The sequence below is a fragment of the Fundulus heteroclitus genome, chromosome 20, assembly GCF_011125445.2.
Source record: "Fundulus heteroclitus isolate FHET01 chromosome 20, MU-UCD_Fhet_4.1, whole genome shotgun sequence".
NCBI classification, from domain to species: domain Eukaryota; kingdom Metazoa; phylum Chordata; class Actinopteri; order Cyprinodontiformes; family Fundulidae; genus Fundulus; species Fundulus heteroclitus.
In genome coordinates, this window is record NC_046380.1 from 8,100,057 (window position 1) to 8,125,816 (window position 25,760).

The window sequence follows — 25,760 nt, forward strand, 5'->3', positions numbered from 1 at the left end:
AAGCAGAGTGGAGATTTTTTTCCCCAGAAATGGGGGGTAAGAAGCGCCAAAGTGCGCAAACACTAGCATTACGTGAGCACGTCATAATGACTGGCATGTGGGACAACCAATAGATAAGGTGATCCCCCGTAACTCAAAGCCGAAAACAAATCGTCCACTACACCTTTAACTTTTTATTTCTGTATGCTTAGCACTAAAGCGTACAGAAAATAAGACCGTACGTGCTGGTCTCGTAAGGGCCGTCACTCTAAATGCCAATTATATCTTTGCTACTTTCTGTACAACACTCCATTGCGGCGCTGACATTATAATTTCGCTTCTTTGAAAAGGAGCTATGTTTCTAAATAAGCAGTAACCCTTTTTTTCTGTAAAAAAACAGACTTGCTTCATAAGTCGATGCAACACTGTGTATAAAAAGTACTTGCAGTCAGGAGTCTCCACCCTGTAGAGGACTGGGACCCCTCCAGATGCAGGTCTCTAACTGCATTCCTAAAGTACAGTAAGTATATAGCGTGTAAACCTTTGAGGAAACACTCGTTCATACCAGTAATCATGTATTTACGTGGACATTTTACAGAGGATCCACAAATAAAGGCAACACGCATGGTTTTATGTGTCACATGTTGCAAGTGAATTAGCTATAGGTTGAACCCAACCAGACTGAAGTTAGGAAATTAAATCTAAAGTTGTTTTAGTAACGCGATACTAGCTGTGGTGAAGGAGTTGGACATAAATCTTTATTCATTGCACCCTTCCTGTCATCGACACGGTAGTCACCTCCGCTCCACTCTGCAACGTTATGACTCCTTCCCTCGAATTCGATAACCAAAATAAATCCCCCTACCCCACAGCTGAACCCCGCGCTCACTCGGACACATGATACGGGTAACATTTGTGTTGGCCGTGCGACGCGGGTCGCGGACGTGTTGCTTTTTAAGACATGCGGAAAGAAATGCTGCGGGAGACGGAGCTACTTGTAGGAAACGATTCTTCGGAGCTGATAGCATCGATGACTTCACTGCACAGACACATGGCTAGCCTGTGAGTAATGCTGAGGTCATGGGCTTTGACGTGCCGTGTCTGCTGCCTGGAACAGATGTCTTACAACATCAGAGATCCAAATTAAGGAGGGACGTTGGACGATGGAGGCTCTGCGGGTTTTACACGTTTAGGGAGTTGAAAGGCTTTTAAATCCAGGTGTTGGACACGGAATGCTCTGCCTTAGGATCGCATCTAAAGTTTCTCATATTTCTATCCAAGTGGTTTTGATCAACAGTACTGCAGGTTTTTCTGAAGGTCTGGCAGATTTGTCTGTGTTGATTGTGCAGCTCTTCTGTTCAGCACCTGCTCCTAAAGTCAAAAGATGAGCCGATGTTAGGCATCACATAACACTGACTCTTGCCTTTTGCACAGAAGTATTTGCTCCTCATTCAGCGGGTAATAACTTAAATATGCCAGCACTAACGGGCATTTAAAACAATAAAACTGGCAGGTTTGCCTTTTGGATCCTAGGATAATATTATCTTCATGTTGGCCACCTGTGTTTCTTCCTCTTTACCCGTCTGCACACATTCACTTCCAGCTGGCTTTTCTATTGCAGTAAGGAGGAGTAAAAGTGATAAGCACTCTGGGAATGCTGCAGTCATTCCTGAAGCATGCGCAAGCAAGCCATCAGAAGACTGAGTGCAATAGCCTACTTTAATTACCTTTTGACTTGAAGTAGTACAGTGCGCTTTAGTTCGTGGGTAATTACATCAACAGGTTCTGCCACATCACTTCAAAATGCAGAGTGATGTCAGTTTGAATGCGTTTAACTGTGTTTGTGTTGATTTAGTCAGCAATAAGTGTTGGTTAAATGTTGCATTCAAATCCCTGTTTATCTTTTACTGTACATTCATTTGGTGTAAAACTGCTCAAGGACTGATCATCCATCCATCCATCCATCCATCCATCCATCCATCCATCCACCTATGTCCGCTTTTGTGAGACCAGGAAAACTCAGACCTTGTTCTCTCATGTGTCTCAATTAGTTTAGTAGCCAGAGGGGATATATAGAATCTCTGAGCAAGTTCTGGGTCTACCCTGGGTTGTTTATGATTAATTTTTATCATTAATTGGAATTTATCTTTGTCACCATCAGTCGAAATTGTTATCATAAGAAATGTTATAATAACAATAAAGGATACAATGAATCCCCATCCCTAGAGGGACATGCCTTGAAAACCTCAAAATAAACCTTAAAATAGGTTGGGTGTGCCCAGGAATCATCCTGATCAGACAGGATTAGTAAATCTAGAGCTTAATTTGTGACTTAGCTCTTCCTTTATCTCAGCGCCTCATTGCATTACTGCAGAACAGGCTGTGTACCGTCTATCCGACTCCGGCTCCGACCACGGAGGAGACTCCAGGACAACTTGAACTCTAGTTGATGCAGTGACATCAACTCCAACAGAAGCACATCACCAGCATAAAGCTCAGATGAGTTCAAGATGTTCCCGAATCAGAAACCCTCTTCTCCACGGCTATGCCTTCAGGTCCATGTGATGAAGACAACAAAGAGGGTTGACCCAGTGTGCAGGGGAACATAGCTCTTGCTTTGCTTATGCAAGGACTGGATATCCCTTAAAACCTCCCTGGATCTGGAACCTGAGGGACCACTGGTGGACGTAAGCAGAGTGGCTAAAAGTAGCTATTGTTGCTGGTCTATCAAAATTGACCTTCTGAAAGAAACATCTTATCAAGCAACTGGCTGAACGCGTCTCTTTGGATGCAGGGACTGAGCCTTTAAAGCGTATTTAAACACTTCCAACAACCGATCCGATCACGTGTCTGTTCTCAGACGGTCGCTTTTTTTTCCCCAGATTAGTTTTTTAGGATCTCCTGAGGTCGGACGTTTAGGAAAGCCCTCCTGTTCCTATCATGTCCCTGCTTTGATCAGCACATCTCATGTGTAAAATGTGGATTAGCCTTTGTTTTACTTGCTCCGCTGTGTCTTTCATCTTTCCTGTCACACTCCAGTGACTGCTGCCCAGTACATCTGCAGCGGCTTAAAAATAATCTTGTTTTTATAATAAAGGCCAGCGCATCATTAGTTTCAGTCTGTCAACTCCTACACGGTTTTAAGATCAGCAGAATGTCTCTTTCGTTTTTTTTTTTCCAGTCTCTCTCTCTCTCTCTCTTTTACCCTGTTCGTTCTTTCCAAAGTTACGACACATTCCTCCCTCACGCTTCTCCTTTTACCGCCTCTCCAGCCTGCTCTGCTCTCCTTCTTTGGTTTATCTCTTTCCCTCCGTCTGTCCTCCAGACTAAACATCACGTCTGTTTTCAGACAGAGGAATTGCGTGTTTGTGTCTATCTGCATTCTTATCTCCTCTTACTGTTACAAGTCCAGGCAGCAATCGGATATAGGGTTGAAACAGATGCGCTCCGACGCAGCTTTAGTCAAGAAGTCTTTGTGTTGGTGAAGTATACATCTTTTGTCGTTTTGCATGTAGAAAATTTTATGTGACTCACAGTTAGACATCTTGGATGAGCATGAAACAAAATGTGTGCTCCTTAAAATTCTTTCAAATGAGATCCAACCATGGGGGGGGGGGGGGGGGGAGCAGGGGGTGTTGGATTATGATGCTGAATAAAATGAAAACACAATCTACAGCTCAAAGCTTGGGTGGGAAGAAAATGAAATAGCAGGAAGCATGAGCATTTGCTCCCGATGTGCCAAACACGGACGTGTAACGGTTCATGTAGCGCCGACGCCACAGTCCAGTGCAGTCACCCGGATGAAGGCGATCGCCCGTCTCATTCGGGAGAGGATGTGCATCTGAGTTTTTATTGTTTTGTTTTTTTTATTTAATCCTGCAACGCATCGTGATTAAAATTCAACATATTGCCTAAAGCAGCCCAGACCAAAGCAATGCAAGCGTGCCTGGTAATTATAGAGCTCCAAGACCGGTTTATTTTGTATACCAGGAAAGCAAGAGGTGGAAGTATGGAAAGCCAAAAGGGCCAAAAGTGGGTGACTGTGGCTTGATGGGTTGAGTAGTCGTCTGGCAACCAGAAGGTTGTGGGTTCGATTCCAGCTTCCCCTTGCCACATGTCGATGTGCCCTTGGGCAAGGCACTTAACCCCAAGTTGCCTACCGAGCTGCGTCTCGGTGTATAAATGTGTGCGCGTTAGTGAGAGCGACTGGGTGAATGTGGCTATAGTGTACAGCGCTTTGGGTGGTCAGCATGACTGGAAAAGCGCTATATAAGTTCAGTCCATTTACCATTTACCATAGTCTCAACACTTTCCAACGCCTGTGAGTGGTTAATAAATGCTGGCAAATACGCCACCAGGTACCCAATATGCACTACCAGGAGCTCAGCACAGGTGTCAAGTAACTAAGAACAAATACTTTGTTACCTTATTTATGTAGAAATTTGGGTTATTTATACTTTAGTGGAGACATTATTTTTTAGCCTACTTTTTACTTCTACTCCTTACATTTTCATGCAATTATCTGCACCTGCTACTCTTTACATGTTGTAACTAGTCTCATTACTTCTATTTTACTTTTACCTTAGCCTGTACCGCACCAAGTTGTTTGCCAAACACCCCAAAAAAAACTAAGAAGAAGAGCAAAATGCATTTTTAGGATTATTTGTTATCTCCCCTTTATTTAATTAACTGCTAGGATTAATTATTCATTTTGAGAACACTGTCTACTGTATGCAGACAACCATACAAGGGTAATTGTTATAAGAGGGTAATGCACTCATTTTAATGTCCAGTTCCAGTCCAATTCTACTTTTATATCTGGTACCTTTATACTTTTACTTGAGTAAAAGGGTTGAGTTGATGCTTCTACTTCGACAGAAGCATTTTTAAACCCTAGGTTCTATACTTCTACTTGACTAATAGATATAAATACTTTTGACACCTCTTCACTTCAGGGGACGTGTGAGTGCTCAACCTTTACTTTTATGTTTCTATGCAGCTGCGTCTCAGTGGGAAGAGTAGTCATTTTATAATGCCAAGGTTTTAGTTTTGATTCCAGCCTCCTCCTGCCCCATGTCAATTTGCCCCTGGGCAAGGCACTTAACCACAAGTTGCTTTAGTGTGATGCACTTTGAGTGATGGTTATGACTAGAAAAATGCTATATATATATATATATATATATATATATATATATATATATATATATATATATATATATATATATATATATATATATATATAGTGTGGTTATATATATATATATATATATATATATATATATATATATATATATATATATATATATATATAACCACACTTTCCAATTTACAATGGAAAGTGTGGTTCTGTGTTGACCAAGTTAATAAAAAAATGTTTTTCATAGCAAAAGGCACCTCTGCTAACCTGTTTTGCTGTTATTAGCATACCTGCATAAAACAGTGATTCCAAAACAATTAATCCGTTCAAGGAATGGGACTCAACCAACTTAGAACTGCCCATAATTTAATGCCCAACTAAGATCTTTGGAAGCAAGACTTCTGAGTAATAATGACAACCACTTTCCTCTCAGTCCACTGAAATTACTAGATTTAATTGTTTCTCTGGATATTGGGCACAAAGTGCCCAGTGGCATTTTGTCACAGAGTAACTTGTTTCTGTGCACATTTCGGTTCAATTCAGTTTATTTATGTAGCTCCAATTCATCGTACATGTCATCTCCAGACACTTTCCAAAGTCAGTTCAATCGAATCATACAGACGTTTCTATCTTGAAATGGGAACACAGCCCAATCCTTACATATTTTACCCAGTATGCCCAAACTCAGCAAGAACCCTCTTGGGACTAACGTCCTGTCAGACAGGCTGTGTGGGAAATAAGTGACGGATGACACCAGTATGAACCCTTCTCACACATGATTGGCTAAAGCCATTACACACAACGTCTCAAATATCTTGCCTTACATTGTCAAAGTGGAAAGTCTTAAAAACGTGTCAAAATATCCTCAGTCCAATGCAGAAGCATGGCTTCTAACTGGACAATAGGTGAAATGAGGTTTAAGAAATGCTCGCAGGCCAATTTACCATTAATCAGAACACAGGGTATCTTTTTGTTTGAACCCTTTGGGGAACGATGCACGCTTCATTTCTTTATTTGACATCCTACGGCTGGAAGAAATGCTGGAAAACTTAAAGTAAATAACAATAAGTAAGTAAATAACAAGGGATGGCAGCCATCCTACAAAAACGATTAATAATTATTAGCTATTTTATATGCATAAAACATTGAAGTATTAAAATAACAAAGTGCTCCAGCTTTACTTTGCATTGCAACAATTTGGACTTGAAACACAAAGTCCATAACTCAGGTGATCAGTCTGCAGAATATTAATCTGCAAAAATCCCGATAATCACTTTTGTGACTTTGTATTATTTCGGTTATTTGTTTTTTTGGCAGCTTTGAGAGCGACGGGGGAAATGTCTCAAGGTGTTTTAAGGTTTCTTTGTTTGCATTTTTCTCTTCAAATGTAGAAATGCACGAGGACGCCGCTGCATACAGAAATCAGCAACGAGATGTGATTCAATTCCAGCTCAAATGACTGATTATATTATTGTTCAGTGAGATATCACTGACTGTACTCTGCGTTCATGCCCAGAGAGCTGAACCGAGTCTGAGTCAGAACTGTGGGTGACCTCAGCCGGACACGGACACACACACACACACACACACACACACACACACACACACACACACACACACTCACACACACACACACACACACGTGTGCGCGCGTCTCTTTTCAGATCTCCACGTATCATAACTGAATAAACAACCAGCTGTGGGAAAAGGACTCCAAAGGAGGGTCAAAATATCCGACCGCTTCAAACGAAAAGAAACAGACAAAAAGCGCCCAGATGTAAACACACACATTCACACGTGCGCGCGCACACACGCAAACACACACACACACAGGGATTTCCCGGATCCGTGCACACGCATATACAGCGCGCACGCGTGCACGCGCAGGCAGACGGCTAGACAGACGTCTGGTTTCACCGGAATGACGAAGCGACGGGCAAACTTCAAACAACCCCCCCCCCCCCCCCCCCCCTCCGTTCTTCTTCTCCACAGGGAAAACCCCACCTTTTCCTCCGCTTTTCTGCTTCCACTGTCCTCGGCACGAGTTTCGCAACACTTCAACTCACAATATGATCATCAAATAATAACAGTAATAACAATAATTATATATTTAAAAAAAAACTTAGATTGAAACCTTTTCTGCTTCCTTGTTGAAGCTTACCTTCGCCAGACGCGACAGAAGAGCTGGCGATGTTTAAAAAATCGACGCTTTATGAACCAACTGCGATGGGGGTGATTAATGGTCATCTTAAATACTCAGCTGCGCTAAAAGTTGACGGGAAGTCGTCAAAACAGACGGAAGAATGTGAAAACAGTCAGATTGCAAAGTGAATTTTGCGGCTTTTTTTCTAAAAGGAAACGCGCGTCAGGGTAACCGCTGAGAATGAATGGGGCTGTTTCAAACTGAGCCAAAAACTCCTATGCCTACATGCAGCTTCACAGGCATCACTTTACACACGACCGAGAGATGGAAAAGGAGTGTGCAGATTTAAATGAAAAAAAAAAAAAAAACACAGCAACAACACAAATAGATGTTACTTACTGATTTCCATGTTCTGGATGGAGGTGTAGGGCTTACAGTTACAAGTACAGGAGACATTGGGGGCGGTGGCGTTTGAAACACCCATCAAGTTCAACATCTAACGCCTCCCGAAAGCAGACATAAATGCTCCAAAAGAGGACGAAATCAGGAGCAGGGGGTGGAGAAGGTCGGAAGGAGAGGAGACCGAAAATAAGACTAAAACCCCCCCTGGAAATTCTCCTCTTTCCTCTGCGCTACTCCAGCCTCCTCTCCTCTCCTTCCTCTCCGCTCCGGCCGTCCTCCCTCTTCGTCTCGGTTCTTTCCTCCTCCCCTCTCCGGTTTCTCCACCTCTTCCTCTGAAATCTGGACGTCTATGGCTTTATCGGAGTGTCTGTCAGTCTCCCGGCGGGCCGTGCGAGTGTCGGCGCCGCCGTTAGACGCTCTTAGACTCGGCTCGAGTTAGTTTCATTGTCGGCTGGAAATGCACCATCAGCGCGTCCGTGCGTTCCGCCGAGCGACCGGCGACTAGAGCACCGAGCGTCTCGGTCTGGTCCTGGCTGCGTCTCCTCCTCCCCCCTCTTCGTCTCTGGGGATTTCTCTCTCCCTCTCTCTCTCTCCCTCCTTCCCCTCTGTCTATTTCTCTCTGTATGTCTCTGTCCGTCTGCCTCTCATTTCCAATCCCCGGTTTTTATTTAGGCGCATCACAAACCCCGCATTAGGAAAAATGACAGAAAAAGAAAGGCAAACTACTCCTCTCTTTATCCCCACCAGGGATAAAACAGTTTGTAAGATCATGGAATGTCTTTATTTTAATTATGAGAAGGGCTATAGGCCATAGTTCCACTGATCCACCAGGAATAAAAGGCTTGATGCACACCGACCATCAACCAACAGACAGGGTTCAATAACTGACAAGATAATCCATCTGGGGACGCAGCTGTGGGGCAGCAAAGGGAAGACTTATTTGCCCAACAAAAAGTTATGTAATATTTTTTTTTTCAAATAGAAAAATAAAATGGTATACCATAGGGCTGAACTGATTCTTCTTTGAATATTGGGAACACAGTTTTAGATTTCATAGCCTATTTCTACCTTTCCATCAGAATAAGAAACCGCAGCTCCAGGTGTCGCAAGATGCGGGTCCAGACAAGCCCCTCTTTCTCTCTCTTTCCCCACACCTCCATAAATACGTTCATATGTAAGAACACCCCAATATTATTATTATTATTATTATTATTATTATTATTATTATTATTATTGCAAAACAGAAGTGCATATGGCAGCTAGAAGGTCCAAGGTTCAGATCCCAGCCTGGGGTCTTTCTGCATGCAGTTTGCAAGGCAAGGCAAGGCAAGGCAAATTTATTTATATAGCACAATTCAGTACAGAGACAATGCAAAGTGCTTTACATGATTAAAATATAGGAAAATAAAACAGAATAAAAGCAAGTAGGGATATTGTATAAACAAAAAAGAACATTTGAAAACAGTAAAACATTTTAACTTGAACATTCAAAGGCAATTCTAAACAAATGTGTTTTTAATCTCGATTTAAAGGAACTCAGGCTTTCAGCACTTTTACAGTTTTCTGGAAGTTTGTTCCAGATAAGTGGAGCATAGGAACTAAATGCTGCTTCTCCTTGTTTAGTTCTGGTTCTAGGTATGCAGAGAAGGCTGGAGCCAGAAGACCTGAGTGGTCTGGAGGGTTTATACGCTGATAACAAGTCTGTGATGTATTTAGGTGCTAAGCATGTTGTCCCTGTGCATGCATGGGTTCTCTCTGGGTTCTCTGGCTTCCTCCAATGGTCTAAAACCAAGGCTGGTAGGTCACTTGGTCCCTCCAAATTGCTGAGTGTGCGCATGGCTGTTTGTCCTGTGCGTCTTTATGTGTGTCCTTATGCCCTGTGACGGATTGGTGCTCTCCTTTTTGCCCAATGACTGCTGGGGGTAGATGGGACCACTGGCATCACATTGACTTTCTACAATTTCTCAATTAGATCTAGGTATTTATTCACATTACTTTTTGCTTTAAATAATTTTGCTGTTGCTTAGGACCTATCTCTACAGCCCTCTTTTCGGTTTAGACCAATGCCACAAGCTTTAGTAGGTTAGCCAGAACTTATTTATCAGTCTGGATCTGTATGTATCAAAAGGTCTTAGATTGTTTTTATGTTTTTTTTTTTTGGCAATTTCATTCTCATTTTGTGGTTTTGTATAAAATCCATTAGTCTGCCACTTGTTTAATTTCTTCCTCCTAAAAGTCACTCATACTAAGCTTTGCCTTGAGAGAACCGATTACTATCCATGGTCAGCAGGAGTAGGCTGAAAGACAAAAAAAGAGGTTGCTTAGTTTTGTCTAAAAAAAACCTGCATACGTCTTTGATTTTTGTAACACTGTTTCAAACTGAGAGAATAAAATAATCAGCTTAATTTAGAAAATGTTTAACAAGCAGACACTGACCCAACAGTTTCTGTAGCAAATTCGCATCTAAAGCCTCTGACTTGCGCCCGCTGGCTTTCTCACCCTTACATAATCACATCAGATCGTAGAAAGAGAAATAATGGCTCAGGAGGACATCATGGGATTGTCTGGAAAAACAATTTTCATCCATAATACATCACTGTGATTCTAAACGGCATGCTCCACAAGAAACACACATGTTCAGTAAGATTTTATCTTGCCAAGTTAAACTGCTATCTTGTTCAGACATTTTGGGAAAAAAAGTCATAAATTGAACCCTCTTGTCCTGAATTAGATAAATTATCTCAATGTTAATTAGCAAGAAAACGTTCAACAATGGTTTTTTTTATTAATTTTTTTATTGTTAAATGACTAAACGTGCCGGTGAAATTACATTTTAATAGTCAATCATACGGAATTTTTTGTAACACAGATTGCAAACAACCTTTAGGACATTCCATAAACCAAATGTACCTCAGAATGAAAGATGTCGCAGATGTTTCCACAGAGCCAGACAACATTAGATCATCTCTGTGATTGACAGGCCACTGGGACCAGTGAGTCCAGACTGTACCAGTATGCCTCATATGACTCAGCTTCCTAATTAGGTCTGCAGCACTTTATAGCTGCATATTAAAATGGCTTTACAGCCCAGCTGGACGCCCCATAGCCTTAATCGTGCAGACAGGGGGGGAAAAAATAAAGAACCATCCAAAAATGCTCAATGCAAACACTTAATGCTCGCTGTGTCGAGGGAAAAAAGAGCTGCCCTTTGTTACGTGTCGGCTGAAAATACCATGGGTGTGTAAGCTATGTAGCTAATGATGCAATTAAATATCACGCTGTGTAACCGAGTACAGCAGTTCTAGAGTGAAACAGCTGATTTAAAAAAACAAAAAATACTAGTGCGATTGATGGTTATTAACCAAGATCACTTTAAAAGAGGCCAAGTAATGTGAACAAAGATTCTGGTTGTGCATTGAGGTAATAGACAGTTGTATGGCACACCTTAATTACCCTCTTAAGAAGGAAATAATACCATGCTCTGATAGAAATTAAATAAACTAATGAAATGAAAGCAGGCCAATCAATCAACATGGCAGCGATTCAAGAGTGTGAAAGGGTGTCTCTGCCGCCCTCTGCTGGACACCAGCAGCATCCCACATAATCTGAGCACTTTTTGCTGGGATTTTGTCTGTGACCTATTACAATCTGATAAACGACTAGCGGAGGGTGAGGGGTGGGGGAGGAGAGGGGTTAAATTATACACTCTAGAGCAAGGGTTACAACCTTTTTGAAACTGAGAGCTACTGTATGGGTGGGTGGTGTAGCTTTTTTTTTTTTTTTTTTTAAAACAGGCTATCTGGTGCTCACTGGCACCATGTTGGTGACTCCTGCTATAGAGAGCATGTTAGGTTTAGGTTATTACAAACTGTACATACCTTTTTATGCTGAGGTAAGTCTCTTTTTAAAAGGGGATTTCTTTCCAGAATGGTTGCAGGTTCATTAAAGTTTCCTTTTACATATAACAATACAATAGAAAACTTGATAATTTTTTTTAGATCTGAGATCATTTCAATGTCTTATGTCTTTCTAAATCATTTAATATATGTAAACAAAGAATAATGAAATTGATAAGACAGATACAATAGCTAAAATATTGGGCTTTATTCTGAAGTTGGAAACATCAATGACTCTTTGAGACCTTTGATTCTAAAAACCTGAGCTAAGAAAATGTGTCGTTGTTTCTATCAGCGTGCTCTGAGCTCCACCGAAACACTTTATAAATATATTTCTGCCTCTGATGCTAAACTATGGTGATATTTGGGTCACTTTTAATTGCCAAGTGCATAACCTATAAGTAGTTTCGTGATGTTTCTTGTTCTCTTTTGATCCGCTGTAGAGCGTTTTAAAACCTGTTTAAGAAATTAAGCCTTCCCTGAGCTTTCTTAAGCAGGGTGGAGATGGGTGATGACACGACAAGTTCTCAGTGATACTTATTCCCAGAATGCTGAATGATCAATCTCCTCTTCAGCTCTAATGATTTTAAAATAAAATAATAAAATATAAACACAGTTTGTCTGTAGAAAGCGCTGTCCTTGGGTTTGTAAAATGTTTTTCAAACCTCCTCCCAAAAATATGACTACCCAGTAAAATAAGCTGAAAAGGTATTAGATAAAGTATTCAGGTGACATATTGTGAGTTTACTGGAACCCTTCTGCCATGAAAAAGTATTCCCACACACATATTTCTTATGTTTTTGTGCGTTGTCCCTTAACTGTTTCCTATCAAACAAATTTTTAAAGAAAAAAAAAACAGTAAATACAATTTACAAGTTTCTAAATGATGGTTTAATTAACGCAGAGGAAAAACAAATGCCATCCAAACTAGCGTGGTTAAAATAAACATGTGCCCCCTTACTAAACTTTTAATTAACTGTGATCAACCAGAAATTTGGACCCTCCACAAGCCATACATTGGCCTCATCACTGCAAGACCAGCAAAAAGTACTCAAAAAGAACAACTCTAACAACATGAAGTAAGCTACAAGATGAGCTAAAAAATTACACACTGTGCCCAATAAAGAAAATCAAGAACAGATTAAAAAGAAAGTCACTGATATGTATAAGTCCTGAAACGGATAAAAGGGTATTTCTAAAGTTCAGGGACTTGAGCCAACTATAGTGAAAACCATTATCCTCAAGTAGAGACAACCTGGAACAATGAGTGAACCTTCCCAGGAATAGCCAGCCTACCAAAATCACTCCAAGGACACATTGAGATTCAGACAGGAGGTCTTAAAAAACTAAATCTAAAGGACTGGAGGCATAATGTGTCTCAGTTAACGTCAGTGTTTTTTGGTAAACAATAAGAAGTGATGGGTCAAAATGGCTTTGTCAGGCTTTGATTGTTGTGTGTTGGACCAAGGCCCAGACAAGTGCCTGGGAGCCGCACAGTGAAGTGAAACAAGGCAACAACTTACAGACGGGGCAGGCGAAGACAAGGCCCAGGAACATAATAAGGAGCTGACCAGAACGGGGGCAGCAAAACAGATGATCAGGCAATAGGTCAGAGGAGACTGGCTGGTTAAATAGGGGAGAAAACAGAGGGAACAAAAAGTTAAGCGTAATCGGCACAGGCCTTAGATATGAGAGTGATTGAGCTGAAGGAGAGGGAGAGCAATTACGTGGCAGGAGGCACAGAGGAAAACACGGGACCTAACAAGAATACAGAAACCACAAGGAATGAACAGAAAACGACAAGAGAAACTCACTAGCTAAACTAAATACAGGAAGGAAAATAAGGATCTAACAGAAACAAGAATAAACAGAATCGTTATAAGAAAAAAAACTAATGACAGGATGAGGAAGGAAGGAACAGAATCTAAAGACTAATAACAAAACTAAAGATGTGGAAAAAAACACAAACAGAACGGCGCCATCCCCAGGAACCCAAAAGTAGACAAAGACCTGGGGATCGTTGACGAGCGTCCAACGGAGACACAGAGACCCGTCTGATATTTCCCAAGAACACCTGGATGACTCCCAAGACTTTGGCTTGAGAAGACAGGAGTGAATCTTTTGGAAGGTGTGTGTCCCATTACCTTTGGCATAAACTTCATACAGCATTGCAGACAAATATCATGCCTCCAACCAAATGCGGTGGCTGGTAGTCAGATAGTAGCCCGACCTGACTTGGTGTCAGCGAATGAATCTGTAGCATGAATGACAATATTTGACCATCATTTCATGACCTGAAGCTCATGATTGTGCAGTCTGACAATACAACCTGCATAGCCAAAATAAATAAGAAAAAATTAAGGTTCTGGATTGGCCTTTCCTCAAAGTCTTAGTCTTAAATCCAGCTAAGTTGATGTGTTGTGACATTAGCCAAGCCAGTCAAATTTAGCTGTTTTAAAACAATTTTGGAAAGAACAGAACCAACATGTCTCCTCAACGATGTAAAAGTGTGATTGTCAGTCATAACAAACTCTTAATAGCTATTTTTGCCGCCAAGGGTGGCACAGGGTGTTGGAGTCGGAGGACAGTTAGTCTATTTTTACATAGAGCCAGGTTGGTTTGGATAACTATTTTCCCCCAGTAAAGAAACAGTCGTTTGAAAATTGCATTCGCTCCGGTTATCTTTGTCACATATGACAACTAGTCTGAGGATAAGAAACATCCAAATGTGACTCAAAACAAAAACAGAAGAAATCAGAGAGGGAGGGGCCAACTCTTTTTTCCAACCCACCATTGCTGACTGTGAGGTGGTCAAAGCCCAAGGGGCCGAGCTCTTTGTCTGCGTTGTAGGTCGAAGGCCTCGGCTTCAGGCAGCAGGCTGAGACAGATAATCGAGCTGGCCGTGAGTCAATTTACCGTCTAAAAGGGGCTGAGTCACCGATTGGACACCCAGGTGTGGTCGTTCTTTGTGTGCTTCTTTCTTTCCCTCTTTATCACACCCTTCCTTTGAAGACTGAAGTGGCTGAATCATTGGGTTGAGTACTTGCTCTCTCAGAGTGAGTGTATCTATTTATCGCCGTCTGTTCTGATGCCTGAAAATGACTGTAAAAAAAGAAACGGGGCCCATGCTGGCGAGGAGATGAAAAGCAATCCAGGAGGGTCGAGTTGAGTACCGGAGCCTTCGTTCGGCCTTATCAGATGACAAAACAATGCAGCGGCTATTATTTTATCTTTCACTTTGATGATTGATGGGAAACATAGGAGAACCGATACACCAGCATCTTTAGAGGCATCTTAATGGCCGTCCGTACATTTAGGATGAGGAGTGAAGGCACAAGGTGGGTGGCCAGGGATGAGGAGCACCGCAACAGTACCACAACAGACTATGGCTTCTCTGTGCAGCTTTGCAAAGATTAAGTGTAGCATAAAAATAGCTAATTTATTGGGGGAAAGATGTCTGGGTTGATTTGAGAGGCTAAATGAGAATGTTTCAGAAGCTCATTTTACTTCTTGCATCTAATAGAGGATGTTTGCATGCTTCAGTGTAGTATTTTTTACTTTTTTTATTATTACACCATGATTTGTGGCAAGATTTGTCGGTATGACATGTTTGAGCAGGGATATGTCTAAAAGATGCAGGAGACTGGATCTGAATGGCACTCCTGATTGAGACAGATTGAGTCCTGTCACAAGGTAAGGTCTTAAACTGCGGCAGACGGGAGGCTCCAGGCACGTTTTGGAAATACACACAACAACAAAATAACTACTTAAACACAATGCAAAGATAGAAGATGAACAAAAAGGAGATTGGTAACATTGCATCAGTAAGCAGAGGAAGAACTGAGGAAAAAATAGAGTATATTATGCACATGGAGCAGGTAATGGGCGAGTTAATTAAGAATACAAAGACAGGGGAAGGAGAAGCCATGAACAAGACAGCTAAGGATATGAGGAGACCAGGACAAGATTTATAACAAAAGCAAAAGAGGAAAACTGCTGAACAGAACACAATTGGCGGAAAAAATCAACGATGGACGTCAAAGATGGACGTTATTTTTGCAGCACAGCTTAAAACTTTAAACTTCACTGATAAACATGTGTTAGTATTAATAAAAATTATGTGTCAGCTGTTTAGATATAAAGCTCTTCATTTTTACTTGGCGGTTCCTGAAGCTGTGGCGTATAATGTTCAAATAACGTCACGGACCAGTTATGAATAAAAATGTCACAGATTAGCTGAACTGATCTGAGAGTTTTGTTTTAACATCATGCATAAGAAGAAGAATACAGTCTATTCCCTGCTTTAATAACTATAGTTCTTCTGCTCTAACACGGCAGAACATGCATTTTTTTTCAAATTTTACTATGACACCAGGTTCTCAGATGGCACCATGTTGGAAACTAACTTTAATTTGTCATGACCATCTTCAAGTTTCTGATTCTGCTTAAAATGCAGATTTTAGTTTAAAGAAAGACCATCTTCAAGTGAAGATTATAACAAGGTCCATTTAGATCACAATATACATTCATGAAAACCCAATTTTTTTTATGTTAATCAGAAGCCTGTTAATAATTTAGTATCCACTGGAAACATTGGATTCCTCTTTGATAATTATAAAATATAGTTTCAGTTTATATATTTTTTGGCGGGATTGGAGAGAAAAAACAATCCCACCTAAAGCTGGTGCTTCTTATTGACATTTTGTACTGAAAATTGTTGAGTTGGTGTTGCACACAAAAATGTCTCATTGGTTGTAGACTGATTATTCTGACAGCCACGTAATAAAACAAAGATAAAGACTTCCACCTTAACATAGGTAGCTAGGTTGAAAATGTTACTTTGTGGAACATCTGTAGTGTCACTTCAACGACGTCACCAAAAGATACCTCACAGCATACTATAAAGAAAACATGGTAAATTAGCAGGCAGTCAGGTATGCAGAGAAAAGTATCAAAATTATACTATTTGATGAAAGTACATACTTTTAATGAACAACATAGAAACATTTAGTGATGGGCCTGTGGGCCAAATTCAACCCATAGTGCATTTAGATTTGGTGTACAGGATAACTCCAAATGGCTATTAGGGCTGGTTCTGCCATTAGACGGCACATTCACAACTAGTGTTACTAATCCAAAAGGCAGGACCCAAAGCCCCTCTTCCTTAGATTAAATTCATTGGCGACCCCATTGTCCAACAAGTCACATCAGGCCACCCTTACCAAAAATGGGCAAAGGAAAGGCGGAAAACTCTCCAGCTCTCCAGCTCTCTGGACAGCTGGAGAGCAGAATATCTATTCACAAAGGTAAAAAGTTTGTTTTGTGTGTAGAGCCAACATGACTGTAACAAATTAATAAAACACAGGACATTTTTTTCAGTAAATATAGCTTTAGCCGGACACAGTGTTGTGTTTTAAAAGGTTTACTAAAACAATAAGCCTGAATCTTGCCAGGCTGGAACCCACACAGACGATCTGGATAAGGAAACCCAAGCAGAAGCTCTGGGAACTTGAAATTACAACAAGGTCGGGGATGGTTGGAGTTACGATGTGGCCCTGGGTGCTTGGAGACATGATGAGGTCCTGGGTGTTTAAACTGAACAAAAGTGCTCCTGACGGACCTCCAGAACGAGTGCTCCCTCTTGGCTCCCAGAGGGTGAGGTGTTTTCTGGACCCTCTGCAGCAGAGGCATCCTCCAGTTCCCCAGTGGCATGGATGGGGCGTCCTCTAGACGCCCAGTAACTGGATCTGACGCCCAGTGTCAGGAACAGAGATGTGAAGATATTCCTTAATGGTAATAGTGGCAGAGTCCAGATAACATTGTGCAGCAGGTCCATTAGCTGCGTTTAGAGGTCTAAAAGGCTATGCAACAGAAGTCTGGATAGAGGGAGATAATGGGTTATATTAGAAAGCCCTCAAAGCAACCTCATAATTGTGGTCAATTCCCTGAGTATCCTAGCCAACTCAGGGGATGGATGGAGAAGAGTAAGCCTCCTGAGCTGTACTCTCAGAGTCTCCTCTGAGTGTCCAGCATAATCATTGCACCAGAGTGCAACACTCTTGCTGGAGATGTGATTATTTTCCATTAATCAATCCATCCATCTTCTCCCACTTATCCAGGGTCGGGTCTCAAGGATAGCAGAGGTCCAGATGTCCCTCTCCCAGCCACTTGGGCCAGCTCCTCCGGGGGAATCCCAAGGCTTCCCAGGCCAGCCGAGAAACATAGTCCCTCCCTCCAGGGTGTCCTGGGTCTCACTCTAGGTCTCCTCCCGATGGGACGTGCCCGGAACACCTCACCAGGGAGGCGTCAAGGAGGCATCCTAACTGCCTCAACTGGCTCTTCTCAACCTGGAGAAGCAGCGGCTCTACTATGAGTCCCTCCTCAATGATCAAGCTTCTCACCCTATCTCTAAGGGAGAGCCCAGACACATTACGGAGGAAACTCATTTTGGCCGCTTGTATCCACAATCTTGTTCTTTCGATCACGACCCAAATCTCATGACCATAGATGAGGGTAGGAACGTAGATCGACCCGTAAATTGAGAGCTACTTCTTTTGACTCAGCTCTCTCTTCACCACAACAGACCAGTAAAGCGCCTGCTTCACTGCCGATGCAGCACCAATCGGCCTATTGATCTCCCGCTATATCTTTCCCTCATTCGTGAACAAGACCCCAAGATACTTAAACTCCTCTACTTGGAACAGGACCTGGAGAAGGCACTCTACCCTTTTCTAGCTTTTCTTGAGCCAGACAAGGGTAGCGTGCCTTCTCTGGGCTGGTGATGTGATGATTTTGGCCAGATTATTCTGGTATACAGCGCAAAATCAGAGAATATTTAGCGAGATATGGTGTTGTAAAAGGTTTATTTAAATAATAAAGCCTTCATGCAGGCAGTCAAAAGGCAGCTGACCATTCACAGCAGGGGGCGACAGGCAGATGAGCTTGGCACAGATCGTGGTCAGAAAACTGGGAATCAACAAGGTGTCCAACGAAAGCAAGGTGAGACAAGTAAGTCCAAAAACCCAGAACTAGGTCAAGAGACGTGGTAAGGCAGACAAAGAACACGGGACATCTAATTGCAAAAAGCTTTCAAATAATCTGGCAACAGGTGTCTGTGGAGCCTCAGAATACAAAAGCACGTGAAGAGGTGTAGAGGGTTGGCTTGAAGAGATGTTGGCAGATGTGGACAGGTGCATGGAATAAGCAAATAATCATGGTGCAGGAAAGTGACAGATAGCCGTGACCAGAACATGACACTTGCCACCGCAACAAACCTGCCAAGAGATGGCCACCCACCAAAACTCTCAGATTTGCCCAGCAGGGCATTAATCAGAGAAGTAGCACAGAGACCAAACCTCAGCATAGACTGGAGGACATGTCTATAGGACCCCAATAAGCTGTAAGTTCCATAGAGCTGGGCTTTATGGAAGAAAGGCCAGAAAAAAAGCCATTACTTAGTGGTTAAAATAAAAAGATATGTTTTGAGTTTGCCAAACATTCCCGTGGGCAACTCCCCAAAAGTGTTTGTGGAGAAAGGAGCTCTGATTAGATGAGACTAAAATCTGTCTTTCCAGCCACTAAGAAAAATGTTATGTCTGGCACCAACCCAACACGTCCCACAACCCCAGCAGTTTCATGCTGCGAGGATGTTTTTTGCATGGCGCTAAATACAGCAATATTCTGGAGCAAACCCAGTCTCAGTCTGCACAGGGACAGCGGTTAACCTTTCAGTGGGACACTGAACCGAAGGACAATGACCCGAAGCATACTCCAAAAACAGTGGTCAAATGACTTAAGGGGAAATGTGTTGGAATAGCCTAGTCAATGTCTAGGCCTCAAGCCAACTGAGAATCTGTGGTTAGACTTTAAGATGGCTGTTAACAAGCAAACCCCTTCCAACACGAAGGAGCAGCTGTGCCTGGAGGAATGGACAAATACCCCAATGGCAAGATGTGGCAAGCTCATAGAAACTGGTCAAAAACCACTTGCTGCTGGAATTGCCACAATAGGTGGCTCTACGAAGTACTGACTTCGGGGAGGTTGAACAGCAATGCATGCCGAGGTTTTCTGTTATTTTCTCCTATTTGCCGTTTGCTTCCCAATAAAATAAATAATACATCTTCAAAGTTGTAGGCATGTTCTGCAAACGAAATGGTGCAAACTCTGCAACAATTCGTTTTAATTCCAGGTTGTGTGTGTGGTAACAAAAAGTGAAAAATGCCCAGAGGGGTGAATACTTTTCAAAGGCACTATATTTAAATGTGATTGTGTTAATTTCTTTACAGCCTGAGGTGCATTAGCCTTACTTTTTAAAAATGGCCTGCATGGCCGCTAACTACCGCCCTAAAAAGAAAACCTTTGTCGCTGCAGCAGCCTTTGGTGCTTGGACTGTGTGTGTGTGTCTTCCAGCATTGTGTGCTGGCATCTTCTAACATCACACCATAACAAAAGTACTTGCAAGAAAATCAAGGAAGGAAAACAAAAAGTTATGCAGACTCAAACTGTGACAGAACTTTATAAAACTAAACTAAACTTATTCTTCTTACAACATGGAAGGACGAATAGTGTCTATATTTAACACTGAAATTACAGCATGATTTATAGTCATCTACCACCCGCTGAAGGGCCATTACACCATATAAGAGGTTCTGTCTGTAGTATAAATGCATTGACAGAAAAAGCCACAGCATTGTGCAGTTCTTTAGCCAGCTTTCACTTCCTATAACTGACTTCCTTCTCTTTGAAGTTACCCCATTCTGAACTATCCAGTGGCTCTGATGTGTTTGCTGCGAGGAAAAAGTCCCCTGCAATAAATGAGGGGAAAATGTTAGTTTCTTTTACTGGTAGAACCAAAGTTAATCCAATGCTTCTACAGTCTGTCTCATAATTAGCTTCCACACAATAATAACTTAGAATAATAACTCAGTGGATCCGTATGGATAAAATCAGCCTGTTTTTGTGAGGATCCAAGGAAATCTGGTTCTGCGTCCCCCCCCCACCCCCTCCAACCCCTGATTGTTCATAATTGGCTTTCAATGTTCAATTCATTCCTATGTTTTAAGATTCCTGATGCATCTGGATCTTCAGTTCAGTATTTGTATGCATTTTTGTTCTTCTCCATGTCACGTTCTGGCCTGTTTGTCTGCTTGCAGCCTCTCATCCGGCACCACTACAATCGATATTATCTAGGCCACCTGTGAGCCACCTTCATTGGCAGCTCAGTCACGCTCATCTCTGTTCTACTGCCTGTATATGCTGAACTTCAGCAGACGGATAGTTGCCAGATTATTGAAAGCTTTGTGCCTGTAGATGTCCAGCGGTTTTCCCTGCCTGATTTCATGTTCTGACCTTCCACGGACTATTCCTTCCTTGCCGATCATACGCCTGTTGTTCTGGACTGATCTCTTTACCTCTAACTTTCTCTAGCCCCTTGGATCAGTCTGCCTTTCAGTCCTGCCACGTATGAACCACAGCTGCCTGACGGAACTGATTGTTTGTTGTTCATAATTCTTTTTGAAGTGCAACACCATGCCTGGCTCGAGCTCTGTGTTGCTTTTACTTCATGTTTCCTACTGCTCCCGCTTCTGAATTTTGGTTTGAGTCTCGATTAATCTTTCTTTTGGGTTGCGCTGTTTCTGGTTTGTATACTTTTCTGTTTTTTTTTTTTTTTGTGTCTTTGCTTCCCTGGGTCCGTCTGTGTTCAATCATTTTCTCCTGTTTCCTCAGTTCAAACTCACTTTCCTCGGCACAGTCCCATCAAAGCAGAAATTAAATATTTTAATTTGACCCACCTGTGTACACTCCAGAAATCGGTCTTTCGGTTTCTGTCATTTTTTGCTGTTGTATTTTCTCTAAGTTCCTGATCTGTTGATCTGTTTATCTTTTTCTGTCATTAATTAATCCTCCCCGTACACCTGCCACTCACATGCAGTCATTTGGGTCCTCACCAACATGACAAGCCAGTGCAAGCAACGTTTTAAATAATTAGGGGATAGTTATGACTAAAGGCTCTTAATGAAAGTGTAACTGCAAGTCAGAATCTTCAGAAATGCCCAGGAAACTGAGTATAAACAGTAGGTAGACCGCTTTGTTGTGTGGTTTGGAAATAATCATCTTTAATATGAACAAGATAAAGGTGTATACTGTGATTTTTTTTTGGGGGGGGGGGGGGGTTATATGTTGAATTTCCAACAGTGCAGGGATTAGATGAGTAAATACCCCAATGTTCACCTGGACAGCAGTGATGCTGTCTAGAAGAAGCGACAGTGTAGACTGATTCTTGAGAAAGTCTTAGATCCTTCAGTGCTTGCAGAAAGTTTTTGTAAATCTTTTGTGAAATGTCAAAATATCTCATCTGTTGGGTTAGTGGTATCAGAGCTAGTGACATTAAAAGCTGATCCAGTTGATGTAAGAGGCTCTGTCTGTTCTTTGGACCATTCTGGAGCCTCCAGAGCTTACCGTGCAACGATTGATGCTTCATAACGTGACAATCATTGTGCACAACCCGGAGCACCTTCTTCACAACACAGTAACAACACAGGGTCCTCCACCCGCAGCTTCTGCAGAACTTTGGCAACACAGCCCACTGCATGAGATCCTTCCTACCCAAACGTAGGACCATTTAAAGAAAGAATGATATTCAATGTGCATATTGTCAGATGCTCAAGTTTCTTTGTACACTGAAATTCTTACTTTGCTGTCCACATCAAATGCCTACAGGAGAAGCAAAATGAGATATATGTCTAAAAAAACTACAATGCAAAAATATGATAGAGATATAAAATAAGAGGAAATATGAGTATTACTATGTCTAGTTTCCCTTCAGGGTTAATAAAGTAATAATTAATTCAACTGAAGTTAAATGAAGTAGAAAAAAACATTTTGTACACAGGAAATCCAAGCTATGATCTGGTTGACATTAAAACAAAGCTTATCTATTTGAAACATGAGTTGCAGTAATAAAGATTTTACTATAAAATCTGAGAAGTGCAATCCAAAACTGGATTAGCGGGTGGCTGGAAACCCCTCCCCACTCCCCTTATGTTCAGAAAGGTTCAGCTGATGCAGTGAAACAAACATTTAATTGGTGCAACTTGTATGATGGACCAGATCAGATTTCTTTAAATGGATTAAAGTGAGCAAAGACTGGTTTATGACTGGATTAAACAACTGTTTATGTTCAGATACAAATAAGACTGGTCAAAGCAGAAAGATTTTTACAATAATAATAATATAATAAATAATAATCCACCTTATTTATAACAAACCTCACATTTACAGACGATCTAAAATATTTTTACTGTTCACAGTTGGTTGTGGATTTTTCTGAATCAGATCTCGCAGAGCTTAAACTGTGAAAATGGTTCATTTCCAGACATCGTGGCACTTATGGAAAAGAAAAAGAAAAACCGACAGCCTTGGAGGTTACTGCATTCCATTTGTGTGAGCAGGCAGCTCTATGGCCGGATTGCTCATGCTGGCTCATTGTGATGGCTAACCACAACACTAGATGGAAGTGAGCCATTATTAGACTTCATATATTTAGTGGTCATTGTACCATGTTGAGACAGAAAATCAGCTGTGACAAAGATATTGTGGGGAAAAAAACTTTTGCTGAAGAAAGTGCAGTTTTTTTTTTTTGGCTGTCTTTGCACTCTGGACTGTACACAGGTTTTGCTTGCTGCAGACAGCTTTGTCGCATTTTATAAAGGTCCCCCAGCAAGCTCTGACAAGTATGCCCAGGTCTCTCACAGCAGGAAAAGTACATATACATGGTAGTAATTGCATCTGGTTTGGCCGAGTGCAACTTTCTTGCCTTCATATGATTTTACAATCCCTCATTTTCCTCCTGGTCTTTTCCCAGCTCTGCCTTTTCTCCCTAACAGCCCACCCCAATCTTTGCTAGTCTTTTGAAAACACCGCACCAGTTTTCTTTGCAGCCTTGCTTCCCAACTCTCCTTCTTCTCTCTAAAATTATTCTCGACATTTATTACGGACAAACGTGATAAATGCAGAACTGACCAGACAGAGATAACTTAACACACGTCTCACCTCTCATTTTGTCAGTCGGCATCGCTTCACCCAGGTGTGCAGCAGTAGTTTGAGAGAAACTCATAGGCGGAGGGCCAATCCCTGTTGGGGGCGAGATTAAACAGGGATTAAGCATGTTACTCTGTGAAAGGAGACAGACAGAGTAGGACTAATCTGACTTTAGCCCTGTTCTGAAAAACAGCCGGTTTGGGGGCAATCCCACTCTTCCGCGACTGCATTATGTGTGCATGCGTGTGTTCGTGGGTGTGTGTGCTCTTGCGCTTCCACCTTTGTGGGAACCGACTGTCCTCTAAAGAACTGAAACGTGAGAGCCTGATACCATTGCGTGGGTCCTGATGCCTATAGGGGGGTTAGTTTAGGATTAGAGTTAAGGTGAACGGCACAGTGGGGATTATTAGGCTTCAGGTCACATTTACAGTTATGGCTAAGAGTTTATGACTTCAGCTGCATCCACGGTGGAAGGGGAGTCATTTGTGCAGGAAAGTTGGCATGACGATAAGCTACTGGTATTTTGTTTCTAGTAAATCAAGTTTTGGTAATTAATCCTGAACCTTTGTCTAAAATTACTGTGAACGGAGTTAGAGTTGTATTTTCCAGATTGCAAAAAGGTTAAAAAAACAAACAACTGGGTTTTTTTCCCCGAAGTTTGAAGACGTGTCGCTTCCTATCCAGAAAGCTTTCTCAATTCAAAATGTCTGGAGTAGTGCGGAGTTCCAAGCTTCATAGTACTGCCCAAGAAAGTCCTTATAATGGCTTAGATATGTTTTCCAAATTATGTAGTCATGTAAACAAATAAAACACCATATTAAATATTGTGTGTGTTTTTGTTTTTGATGTAAAATATCATTATTGATGTTCATTCTTTTTTATTTACCTCTAGAAGAGAAGTGAATCCCATTGCGCTTTAACAACAAAACTCCTTGAACAAAAGATATCAAACGTGTTTTCTAGCTGAAATGTTAGGACACTTTTACCACGTTTGGCTGAAATACCTTCATTGAGATTCTTATTGTTGTCATCTACCAGTTGCTGCCATCAGTCTGAGAAAAGTTTCCCCATCCCTCATTTTTAGAAGTGACACGCTTGTTGTAAATACAACCCAATTCAAGTCACTCCAAAGCATCTCCATCCATCCATCCATCCATCCATCCATCCATCCATCCATCCATCCATCCATCCATCCAGTCCATCCATCCATCCATCCATCCATCCATCCATTAATTTTTCAGCCTTGCTAATTGCATTTTATGAAGTATCTATATATAATGTTGTATAAATACCGCAGGCAGCCATAGGGTGTCCTAAGTTTTTCCAAATTCTTTTAGTTCTATGGGTTTTCTCAGGACTTAGTAAAATCATATGGTTCTCACCAAGCTCTTCCATGATTTGAATCTAACGTCAACTATATAAAAACATAAGTGATTTCAAACTATTATTCATTATAAACATTTTGGGCCAGTCTAGAAAAACGGTGAGGAAAAACTAAGTTTGATGATTAAATAGCTGGTAGAAACCACTTTATTGCTTCATTATTTGCACAACCCAGCTTAGTCCATATTTAAGTCGAAACACTTTGGTATCCAGAGTAAATTTGCTATACTCCATGACTGCAAGATGCAGAATACTAACCTGACTCTAGCCAGATGAATTTCGCTCCGCTTAGCTTCACTCACATCCATCTGGGACCTCTCCCACAGAGAGTTTATTTCTTCAACCAGTTTTTGCTGTCTAGCCAATCAGGACGCAGGGCTGGAGTTTCATAGATGTGACGTAGTGGAGAAGCGACCGTGAGACTGTTTTGATATCAATGGCGGATTTGGCAAGTTTTGTTTTCCGGGGCGCGTCTGCATCAGACGCGGACGCGCCCCGGAGCGGTTAGCGCGAACCATGTTAGGAGGCCTTTAGTCCTCGACGCGGTCGGCCCGGGATCGACTCCGACCCGTGGCGTTTGCCGCCTGTCCTTCCCCCCTCTTCCTGTCAGCTCACTGTCAATAAACACGCGTGCCACTAGAGCCGCAAAACACATAAAAAAAAAAAGTTTTGTTTTTTTCCTGCGTTGCTCTCATCAGCGTCATGGGTTGGCTTCGTTGTGAGTGGTTGAAATAGCACATCTATAAAGTGGCTTATCCAATCATATGCAAGGATTTTGATA

The 25,760-nt window shown here is 41.7% G+C and overlaps 1 protein-coding gene across 1 annotated transcript in view; it reads right to left on the reverse strand.

Annotated features, from left to right (window-relative positions):
- pmepa1 (prostate transmembrane protein, androgen induced 1) overlaps positions 1-8,227 on the reverse strand; it is a 42,335-nt gene extending 34,108 nt beyond the window's left edge. The window contains exon 1 of the mRNA XM_012857167.3: positions 7,659-8,227. Coding sequence (XP_012712621.2) covers positions 7,659-7,755 — 97 coding nt within the window. The 5' untranslated portion in view covers positions 7,756-8,227. The remainder of the gene's footprint in view (positions 1-7,658) is intronic.
- Positions 8,228-25,760: the final 17,533 nt, after the last annotated feature.